Genomic DNA, 12,222 nt, shown 5'->3' on the forward strand with positions numbered 1-12,222 from the left:
TGTTGCCTCTTTACTGCATCCACCCCAACATCTTTTTTTATTATTATTATTATGGCCATTGTTGGAGGAGTAAGGTGGTATCACAATGCAATACCACCATGTGGTTTTGATTTGCATTTCCCTAATCCTTAGTGATATTGAGCATTTTTTCATGTTTGTTGGCCATTTGTATATCTTCTTTTGAGAATTGTCTATTCATGTCCTTAGCCCACTTTTTGATGGGATTGTTACTCAAACAAGCTACAAAGTTCGCCATAAAGTGCAGCAGCAGTGAAGAGCAGAAACTGGAACACTGAAAGCACACATTTATCTCCGATCTCCTCTCCCTCTAGAGGTTCCACTAAAGTGATGGTAGAGGAGTTAAAAGGTACAAATCAACACAGCAAAGGAAAACAGGGAGTTTATGTGATAGTACAAAAGACTGCCATACTATGGAAGATGGAAAGCAGATGGAAGAGTGATAACAGGGAAGCAAGGTGAAAGAGCCCAAAAATGAAGAAGGAAGACAATGTATCCTAAAAATCCTAGAGAGTTTCTAAGTGTGGATGCATCAGATGTAAGGGAAGAGGAGTAAGATCAGGGCCAAAAACAGAGGGACTATTTTGTATCCCTATTAGTATTTTGGCATACAAACTCTGCCACAATATGTATAGACTACCTCTAGGAAGACTTAAAAAAAAAAAAAATAAAGAAAACGGTATAGGGTTACCTCAGGAAACTAGGCTACATGACATTGGGGGCGAAAACTTTTCACTGTACACTCTTTAATACTGCTTTAACTTTATTTTTATTTTTATTTTTACAGCGTTCACATAGAAGGCAGAGAGAAAAATAAGAAACAAAGGATCAACCTAGGACTTGCAATATTGATTAACAGTAGTTCCAAAAGAGAGAACAGAGAAAAATGAAAATGAGAAAATGCCCAAGGGAATAATACACAGAATTTCTCAGAAAGAAGGATATGGCTCTTCAGATTAAAAGCACTCATCCATACCCAGTAGAATTAACAACAGAAAATACGTACCTAAGTATTTCACTGAGAAATTTCAGAAGACCATGAACAAAAAGAAATCCTAAAACTTTTCTATAAAACAAACAACAGACTTTTCATTAGCCATATTGAGTGCTAGAGCGAATATATAATGCCTTCAAGTTCTTTTTTTTTTTTTTTTTTTTTTGAGGCGGAGTTTCGCTCTGTCGCCCGGACTCGAGTGCAGTGGCCAGATCTCAGCTCACTGCAAGCTCCGTCTCCCGGGTTTACGCCATTCTCCTGCCTCAGCCTCCTGAGTAGCTGGGACTACAGGCGCCCGCCACCTCGCCCGGCTCGTTTTTGTATTTTTAGTAGAGATGGGGTTTCACCGTGTTAGCCAGGATGGTCTCGATCTCCTGACCTCGTGATCCGCCCATCTCGGCCTCCCAAAGTGCTGGGATTACAGGCTTGAGCCACCGTGCCCGGCCGAATGCCTTCAAGTTCTAAAGGGCAATTAGTTTCTAACTAATTTATACCCAATCAAATAAAGTATGATGGTTGAATACTTCTTCAGATAAACAGGGATTTCAGAAAATTTTTCTCTCTTTCTCAAGAAGTTACTTGAGGATGTTTTTCCACAAAACAAGGGAGTACAAGGAGAAAGACACAGACCACAAGAAGAAAACTATGAGATTCAGCACAGAAAAATAAAAAGAAGTCCTAGTTACTAACCATGGTGTGGGCTTAAAGAAAACAACTAGTCCAGGCTAGAACAGGAGGAAAATTTTTTTTTAATTTCGTTAAAAAAACTATAGTGCTGGAGTAAGGAAGGAGACCACTTCTCCCATTGTCTCCTGTTTCAAAACGGAAGCAAAAAGTTAAAAAGAAGCAGAAATGAGATCAATAGCCAAACGGCTTGGTGCCAAAAACCAGGCCTGGCAGTTAAAGATCAACTCCTGAACTCACCGCTTGTGTTATCTATAGATTCCAGACATTGTATGAGGAAGCACTGTGAAACCTTCTGCTCTGTTCTGCTAGCCCCCATCACTGATGCGTGTAGCCCTCAATCACATAGCCCCCACTTGCACAATGTATCACGACCCTTCTACATGGACCCCTTAGAGTTGTAAGCCCATAAAAGGGACAGAAATCTTTACTTCCGGGAGCTTGGACCTTGAGACACGAGTCTACCTATGCTCCCAGCTGATTAAAGCCCATTCCTTCCTAAAACCGGTGTCCAAGAGGTTTTGTCTGTGACCGGTCCTGCTACAGGAGGGCTTGAAAAAAATTAAGAAATACATATGGTACAGAAATGTTTGATAATATATAAGGTATAGAAGTGGTACAAGAAAGGAAATATAATAGCAAATAGTACAAGAGGATGAGAAAAGAAAGCTGTATAAGACAAAAAATACAATTACAAAACACTACTTGGCTCTGTAATGAATGTAATTTGCATAGCTAAAATAATATACATGCTAATTATTCATAAAAACAAAAACAGCTATATATACACACATACATACATACATATCTCAGGAATGTTGGCAAGTGGTCAATAAATTTTCTAAAATTGATGAATCAAGAAATACCATGATAAACATATTTTTAAAGAAATATGGAAATAACTGCTAGAAGACTACTTAGAGAAATTAAAAATGTTGGCCTCTAAGAAGCAGGACAGGTTAGAAAAGGAGACTGTTGATTTTCATTATAAAGCTTCAATATATTTTATTTTAATCATACGTACATGTTACTTTGTTTTTAAAAACTGAGCCATTACTGTGTCCCAACTATAGTGTTAAGGGCAGAAAACACCAAGACAAATTAAAACTTCCTGCTCTCCAGCAGTTCATAGTCCATGGGGAAGATGATATACAAAACAAAATTAGAATTCACTGTGATAGCTAGGCTCATAGAATTATTAATAAGATGGCATCTCTGCAGCACAGGAAAACAGAAAGGAAGGAGACAGGGAACTGATGCTTGAAGTGCTATTTGAGTTAAAGGTCTTGGTCCAGTGCAGTGGCTCATGCCTGTAATCCCAGCATTTTGGGAGGCCAAGGCAGGCGGGTGGATCACTTGAGGTCAGGAGTTCGAGACCAGTGTGGCCAACATGGTAAAACCCCATCTCTACTAAAAATACAAAAATTAGCCAGGAGTGGTGGTGCATGCCTGTAATCCCAGCTACTCAGGAGGCTGAGGCAGGAGAATCACTTGAACCCAGGAGGTAGAGGGTGCAGCGAGCCAAGATCGCGCCATTGCACTCCAGCCTGGGCGACAGAGGGAGACTCTGTCTCAAAATAAATAAATAAAATAAAATAAAATAAAATAGAGTCCTGAGGTCTGAATCTGTGCATATGATTACTGTTCACTCCTAGGATAATTCCATTGAAACCGGGATGATCAGTAGAATAAATATTATTCCTCTTGAAGAATTCCAAAAAATAATTGTTTGTGATACTTTTATTACTGCTGCAGGTGGAAGATATAGAGTGAAGATGAAAAGGAAAGAAAAGCTGAGACTAAAGGTGTAATGGACATTTGGTATACCATACCACATTGATTCTGAACAAGGAGCTCACTTTACAGTGACAAAAATAAAGCCATGGGCTGATAAACCAGGGAATTCACTAGTTCTATGTATCTCTTCATCAAAAAGCAGCTCACCTCTTAGAGAAGCTGAATTGAAAACTCCATTAGAGGCCGGGCGCGGTGGCTCAAGCCTGTAATCCCAGCACTTTGGGAGGCCGAGACGGGCGGATCACGAGGTCAGGAGATCGAGACCATCCTGGCTAACACGGTGAAACCCCGTCTCTACTAAAAATACAAAAAAAGTACCGGGCGAGGTGGCGGGCGCCTGTAGTCCCAGCTACTCGGGAGGCTGAGGCAGGAGAATGGCGTAAACCCGGAGGCGGAGCTTGCAGTGAGCTGAGATCCGGCCACTGCACCCCAGCCTGGGCGACAGAGCAAGACTCCGTCTCAAAAAAAAAAAAAAAAAAAAAAAAAAAAAAATGAAAACTCCATTAGAATGTCAACTGGGAGACAAAACTTTGTGAGAGTAAAACACTGACCTACAAGATAAAATTTATACTCCATCTGGTTGCTGAGATGTTTGAAATTAAAAAAAAAAAAAAGAAAAGAAATTTATGCTCCAACTAATGACCAATATATTTGGATAGTGCAATTCTGGACTTTGAATCTTGAGGAAGTAAGACAAAATACAGATGCAGGTGATAAACTATTTGCAGCAGCAACAGAAGTAGCATTAAGAATCCAGTAGTGATAGCACTGATGTGTGTCTGAGAGGAGCATCCCTACAAGACTGATCCTGCAGGTTGATCCATGTAGAGGTTCCTGGCTGGGTCTCCCTCTTTATTTCCCAAGCCCCATTTTCTAGCCTTCTCCAGGTTCTGAGAATTGCCCAATATCCAGTAAATTTATTTCTACATAAGTTAGACAACATTAATGTGCTAGTCCATTCTTGCATTGCTATAAATACCTGAGACTGGGTAATTTATCAAGAAAAGAGGTTTAATTGGCTCACAGTTCTACAGGCTGTATAAGTATGGCACCAGCATCTGCTCAGCTTCTGGTGAGGCCTCAGGGAGCTTTTTCTCATGAGAGAGTGCAAGGGAGGTACTACACACTTTTAAACAAACAGATTCTGCAAGTACTCACTATCACAAGGACGGCACCAAGCCATGAGGAATCTACCTCCATGGCCCAAACACCTCCCACTAGGTCCCACCTCCAACACTGGGGATTACATTTCAATGTGCGACTTGACAGGGACATATATCCAAACTATATCATGCAGGCTGATCTGTGTAAAGGTTCCTGGGCATAGCCTGCCTTGGTTCCTCTTTATTTCCAAAGCCCCATTTTCCAGCCTTCACCATAGACTCTGAGAATTGCTTGATATCCAATGAATTTATTTCTACTCAAGTTATTCAACATCAGTTTCTATTCTTTGCAACCAAAAACTCGACACAGAATGGAAATGATGAAAAGTCAGAGAGATTAAAAGATTCCTAAATCTTTAAAACATTCTTATCCATTGTTGTTCTAAAAACCATAATTGATTCGTGTACTCTTAAGTTTTCTCTGTTTTTGATTTAGTAAGAAAAAGAGAATGCTTTCAAAACAAAGAAAATTAGGTATTTTACCTGGAACAATTAAGAAGTCTATAAGTCTGTTATGAATATTAAACAAACTTTAGTTATAAAAAGCAAGATAATTTTTTCACCCATCTTTAACATCCTTGATCTATGTTTCAATTATTTTCTTCATTTCGTACTGTTATTGTGAGCAGCAATGTCATCTTTTAATGTGTCTCAGTGACACATTACTGAGAAAATTTGAAGATATGTTTATTAAAGGATGATTGTATTTATACATTTCTAAAAAGGAATTCTTAGCTGAGAGAGGATCTTTAGTTTATAACTTCAATTTTCATATTGAAGTTTTTTATCTTTAAAAGAGAAGTCCGTGGGCCGGGCGCGGTGGCTCAAGCCTGTAATCCCAGCACTTTGGGAGGCCGAGACGGGCGGATCACGAGGTCAGGAGATCGAGACCATCCTGGCTAACACGGTGAAACCCCGTCTCTACTAAAAAATACAAAAAACTAGCCGGGCAAAGTGGCGGGCGCCTGTAGTCCCAGCTACTCGGGAGGCTGAGGCAGGAGAATGGCGTAAACCCGGGAGGCGGAGCTTGCAGTGAGCTGAGATCCGGCCACTGTACTCCAGCCTAGGCGACAGCGAGACTCGGTCTCAAAAAAAAAAAAAAGAGAAGTCCGTGGATGTTCTTATCAAGCATGTAAATAAAATTTCTTCATATTGCCAAAAAAATTCCAAAGTATTTAACAAAAGACAAAAGTCTTTCTTTAAAACTTTCAAGAACACTGCTCACGAAGAAAGTAAATGAATAGGAGAATATTGTAAACCATGCTGAGGAGACATTAGTCAAGTCTCTTAATGATTTTTTTTTCTATTTTCTATGGTTTTGAGATTCAATATTTTTCTGACATAAAATCTTTTCCCACAACATTAAAAATCACTTCTCAATAAATATTTAATTTTAACCATTGCTACCCTAATAAATATACAAAGGAAATATATAGCAGATATAAGCAAAGCTGAGAATCAATTTTCTTTGTAAATAAAGATTTAGCACTTCCTTTGTGATCCTCTTGGCTACTGTGATGAACAATAGCAAAAAGCTCTGGAAGTGATTAACAAAGATAATGAGGTAATAGTTAATCCCTTAGACAATTTTAAAAAATTACCCAAGGGAAAAAAAAAGTAAGCTTCTACTAGTGGAATATAGGCTATGAAATAAATGATACTCTATCTTGAATGACAGGCCTGGGTACAACCCTATCAACTAATATTTTTAAAAATATAATTAAATTATTTTAGCTCCAAATTAGCCACACTATCTTCTAGGGTTTAGTAACAATGCAGATATTATCTGGCAGGTGCCTCACTGCTCCCAGGTTTTATACACAGTTGACTCCTGGGCAGTTTTCACAAAAGGAAGAGAAAAAAATAGATATATACAGTTGACTCTTGAACAACACATGTTTGAACTGCACAGGTCCACATATACATGGATTTTCATCAATAAAAGTCAACTGTAGGTTTACTAATAGTCAAAAGTTATATGCAAAATTTTGACTAGGGAGGAGTCAGCACTCCTAACCCCTGTATTGTTCAAGAGTCACCTTTATTATTTATCTCTACATATATATTCCCTCTCTAGCAATGTAGAGAAAAGTATTGGTTGGATTCTAAGATTAAAGAAAGATAAAAACAATATGAAAGCAACAGTAAATATTAACTAGAAAACAGTCTGAGACTTGACCATATAATTATGCAGAAATATACAAATTATACACAGATTAACATGTCACCTTTTTATTTCATATGCCTGGATGTGATCCTTAGAAATTTTTCAGATGAAGGCCGGGCACGGTGGCTCAAGCCTGTAATCCCAGCACTTTGGGAGGCCGAGACGGGCGGATCACGAGGTCAGGAGATCGAGACCATCCTGGCTAACACGGTGAAACCCCGTCTCTACTAAAAATACAAAAAAAACTAGCCGGGCGAGGTGGCGGGCGCCTGTAGTCCCAGCTACTCCGGAGGCTGAGACAGGAGAATGGCGTAAACCCGGGAGGCGGAGCTTGCAGTGAGCTGAGATCCGGCCACTGCACTCCAGCCTGGGTGGCAGAGCAAGACTCCGTCTCAAAAAAAAAAAAAAAAAAAAAGAAAATTTTCAGATGAAGCCAGAGATTTAAGCTATATCCTGTTATTAAACTCACATTACATTTATACAATTAATAAATCTTTACATATAATTATCTAAAATAATTGTGTAATTTCCTCTCCTGAGTATTCACCTAAACTTGGGTGAATTGGGATCTTGTATGAGTATTTTTCAGATGGCAAAAAGCTCTAAATACAAAAAAAGGAAACGATGGCATTACATCATCTATTGTGTCTAATGACTGTGAGACGACTCTTTGCACTTTAAAAAAGATGTTACAAACCACAGAAGAAAAAAATAATTTTTTTTTAAGAGGTGAGGTCTCACCATATTACCCAGGCTAGACTGCAGTGGCTATTCACAGATGTGATCATAGTGCACAACAGCTTTGAATTCTTGGGCTCAAGCGATCCTCCTACCTAAGCCTCTGCGTCTTGGAAAAATAACATTTTTAGCATGCGCCTGTGTCCTAGCTACTTGGGAGGCTGAGGCAGAAAGATTACTTGAGTCCAGAAGTTCAGGGTTACAGTGATGACTGCGCCACTGCACTCCAGGCTGGGTGACAGAGCGAAACTGTCTCTTAACAACAACAGTGAGTTAAAATCAAGATGTATGCAAACTGCTATCTGTTCTGGAGGCCTAGAGGAGAATCTATTTCCTTGCCATTACAAGCTTCTAGAAGCTGCAAACATCCTTTGGCTCACTGCTCCCTTCTTTCCTCTTCCAGATGGGGGAATAGGAAGCCACCACTAGAACGGCAGAGTTCAAGAATACATACCTGAGATTTAGGGATCAGGAAGCTGCCATCATACCTTCCACTTTCACCCATGAAACTAATGACCAAACACTGGAATGCTTTTGTAGAAACATTCAACATGTCCACTGTGCTTTCCAGCAGAAAGAGCTGGCCAAGACATTTCAAATCCCATCTAAGTTCATCTAAGTGGTACAACCTAATTCATATTTAGCTTAGCTGCAACAGAATCTGGAAAAGTAGTTTTAGTTTCCCTGCTTCTTCAGATCTCATAAATAGCACATACTTTAAATCAAGAGGGTTTTTTCTAATAATTTAGCTTGAAATACATTTCCTTGTTTTGATAACTGATTTCTAGCAACAGAAATCAACAAATTAAAATGTTTAAAAGATTATTTAAAATATTATTTTTAAAATGCAGTATTTAGGAATAAATTCAACAAAATATATACACGACCTATAAAATGAAAAATACAAAACTTTACTAAAACTTTACTAATACTAAAACTTTATTAAGGAATACCTACATAAAGAGAGAACCATATCACATTCATAGATTGGATGACCAAATATTATTAAAAGGTCAATTATCCCCAAATTCATCCACAAATTCAGTGCTATCCAATCAAAATTGTAGTAGACTTCTTAGTAGACATTGATAAGTTGAGCCTAAAATTTGTATGGAAATGCAAAAACCTAGAATGGCCAAAACAACTTCGAAAAAACAAAAACAAATTCAGAGGACTTACATTATCCCATTTCCAGACTCACTATGAAGCTGTAATAATCATGACGATGTAATGCTGTTGGCATAAAAGATGGATCAATGAAACAGAATTCAGACGCTAGAAAAGACCGATACATATTTGGGTAAATGATTTTCAAAAAGGATGCAACAGTAAGTTAATGGAGAAATGACAGTGTTTTCAATCAATGGTACCAAAACAACCAAATACCCATGTGAAAAACAACAACAGAAGAACCCTAATATCTACCTCATGCTATATGTATACATTAACTCAAAATGGACCACAGACTAAAAATGTAAAAGCAAGAACTCTAAAACTTCTAGAAGAACACATAAAAAATTTCATATTTTTTTAGACAGGATACACAAAGGAGGAAATACTCTTACTACATGCCTGACAAAGGACTTGTATTCAGAGTATATAATGAGCTCTTACAATTTTTTTTTTTTTTTTTTTGAGACAGAGTTCCGCTGTTATCGCCCAGGCTAGAGTGCAATGGCACGATCTCGGCTCACTGCAACTTCTGCCTCCCAGGTTCAATCGATTCTCCTGCCTCAGCCTCCAGAGTATTTGGGATTATAGGCACACGCCACCATGCCCAACTACTTTTTGTACTTTTAATAGAGACAGGGTTTCACCATGCTGGTCAGGCTGGTCTCGAATTCCTGACCTCAGGTTATCTACCGCCTGGGCCTCCCAAAGTGCTGGGATTACAGGCATGAGCCACCATGCCCGACCTACAACTCATTATTAAGAAGACAATCCGATTTTTAAAATGTGCAAAACATTTGACATACACTTCACAGATGAAAATATATGAATGGCCAATAAGCACATGAAAAGATGTTCAACGTCATCGTCATCAGGAATATGCATAGAACCACAATGAGATACACTACACACCTAGCAGAATGGTTAAAGATAATTGACAGTACCAAGCATTAGCAAAAATGTGAAGCAACTGGAACTCTCATACATTATTAGTAGTAATGTAAAATAGTACAACCACTTGGGAAAACAGTTTGGTAATATCTTACAAAGTTAAATGTACACTTATACAATCTAGCAATTTTACTCCTAGGTATTTACCCAAGAGAAAGAAAAACACATGTCTACACACACACACAAACTTGTATATGAATGTTCACAGTAGTTTTATGCAAAACAGCCAAAAACCGGAAACAACCCAAAAGTCCATCAATAGATGAATGCATAAATGAATTGTGGGCATATTTATTTTTTATTTTTAGTTTTTATTTTTTGAGACGAAGTCTTCCTCTTTCACCCAGGCTGGAGTGCAATGGCACGATCTCAGCTCACTGCAACCTCTGCCTCCCAGGTTCAAGCAATTCTCCTGCCTCAGCCTCCTGAGTAACTGGGATTACAGGTGCGCACCACCAAGCCCAGCTAATTTATTTTGTATTTTTAGTAGTGACGGGGTTTCGCCATGTTGGTCAGGCTGGTCTTGAACTCCTGACCTCGTGATCCGCGCGCCTCAGCCTCCCAAAGTGTGGGCATATTTATACAACGCAATACTACTCAGGAATAAAAAGAAAACAAAGCTAGGCATGGTGATACATGTCTGTAATCCCAGCAACCCAGGAGGCTAAGGTAGGAGGATCACTTGAGCCCAGGATTTTGAGGTCTCAGTGACCCATGATCAGGCCACTATACTCCAGCCTGGGCAACAGAGGGAGACCCCGTCTCTAAAAAAAGTGAAAAGAATAAAGAAAAGAACAACAGATACACACCACAACATGGATAAATCTCAAAAACATCATGCCAGCCAGGCACGGTGGCTCTTGCCTGTAATCCCAACACTTTGGGAGGCCAAGGTGGGTGGATCACCTGAGGTTAGGAGTTCGAGACCAGCCTGGCCAACATAGCAAAACCCCATCTCTACTAACAATACAAAAATCAGCCGGGTGTGGTGGTGGGCACCTGTAATCCCAGCTGCTTGGGAGGCTGAGGCAGGGAGCATCGCCTGAACCCAGGAGGCAGAGGTTGCAGTGAGCCAAGATCACACCATTGCACTCCAGCCTGGGCGAGAGAGCAAGACTCCATCTCAAAAAAGAAAAAAAAAATTATGCTAGTGAAACATGGTAGGGAAAAAAAAAAGAGAACATATAAGAATGCATTTATCACTTTGGGAGGCTGAGACGGGTGGATTACGAGGTCAGGAGGAGATCGAGACCATCCTGGCTAACACGGTGAAACCCCGTCTCTACTAAAAAAAAATACAAAAAACTAGCCGGGCGAGGTGGTGGGCACCTGTAGTCCCAGCTACTCGGGAGGCTGAGGCAGGAGAATGGCATAAACTCTAGAGGCGGAGCTTGCAGTGAGCTGAGATCTGGCCACTGCACTCCAGCCTGGGTGACAGAGCGAGACTCCGTCTCAGAAAAAAAAAAAAAAAAAAAAGAATGCATTTATATGAAATACTAAGAGTCTAATCTAATCGATAGTGGCAGAGAGTATATCAGTGGTTACCCGAGAAGTAGTAATTGACTGGAAAAAAAACAGAAGAAAACATCTGGGGTGATAGAAATGTTCTATAGGTTACATGAGTGTATAAAACTTTCAAAACTCATCAAAATGTTCATCAGAATTGGTGCATTTTATTTCTGTAAATCATATCTCAATAAAGCTGATATTTTAACAAAGAGTAAACTAAATCACACATTACTTTTAAATTTTTTCAATGATCTATACTTTACTTGTTCTGTTAAGATATTAAAATGCCTCTTTCTTCAAACACATGAGCACTCAAAAGATATCCATTAACATTGTTATGTAGACATGTACCTATTATTTTTTTCTTTAAATAAATGCCCTAAACTCAACTATACTTCATAAATTGATATTACTTGATGAAGCATTTAGTTAACTGAAACAATTATTCAGTATCTTAAAAGGATTTTGAATAATATTAGTTCACATTTAGATTGACATGAGAAGAATCAAACCTACAACCATTTACTAAACTATTATGTGCAGCTTAGCCAACATTAGTAGCAATTTCCCTTTAAAAACAATATTTGAATTTAAAACATAACAGAGTATTATGAATCACAGCATGATTTAGTGTGTAGGGGTTAGAAATGAAGTACTGAATATATGTATAAGGGGATGCAAAATACTTTGAAAAGGAATACTATGATTTCTAGCACACTTCCCACCCAGGGATTTCAATTTCCATTCTATGGCAGCCACTTGAAGAAATGTGGAATCATTGTTTTCACAAAATTGAAGACTTTAAACGTATAATTCCTTCTCTAAACTGTGATTTCATTATAGATTTCACTCATGTGCATATACACACACACAATTTGCTCTCTCTGTTTACATCAGAAATTTATACAAGTAATGCAAAGTGACGAACTTAAAGGCCAAGAAAAAGACTCAAAGAAATTATTGCCACTAATTTATTCTTGTGATTATCTTAATTTGTATCACTATCACCAGAGTCTGGAGACAGTGGAAAT

At 38.7% G+C, this 12,222-nt stretch overlaps 1 protein-coding gene across 2 annotated transcripts in view; it reads right to left on the reverse strand.

Moving 5' to 3' along the window:
- Positions 1-12,222, reverse strand: part of LOC117062375 (calmodulin-lysine N-methyltransferase-like) — a 224,159-nt gene that overhangs the window by 150,430 nt on the left and 61,507 nt on the right. Inside the window, exon 4 of one of the 2 annotated variants that reach the window (XM_033175837.1) lies at positions 8,741-8,794. The exons of the other annotated variant lie outside the window; for it this stretch is intronic. Coding sequence (XP_033031728.1) covers positions 8,742-8,794 — 53 coding nt within the window. The 3' untranslated portion in view covers position 8,741. Of the gene's footprint in view, positions 1-8,740; positions 8,795-12,222 lie in introns of those variants that run through there. 2 annotated transcript variants of the gene reach the window in all.

Source organism: Trachypithecus francoisi, unplaced genomic scaffold, assembly GCF_009764315.1.
Source record: "Trachypithecus francoisi isolate TF-2019V2 unplaced genomic scaffold, Tfra_2.0 Lachesis_group17, whole genome shotgun sequence".
NCBI classification, from domain to species: domain Eukaryota; kingdom Metazoa; phylum Chordata; class Mammalia; order Primates; family Cercopithecidae; genus Trachypithecus; species Trachypithecus francoisi.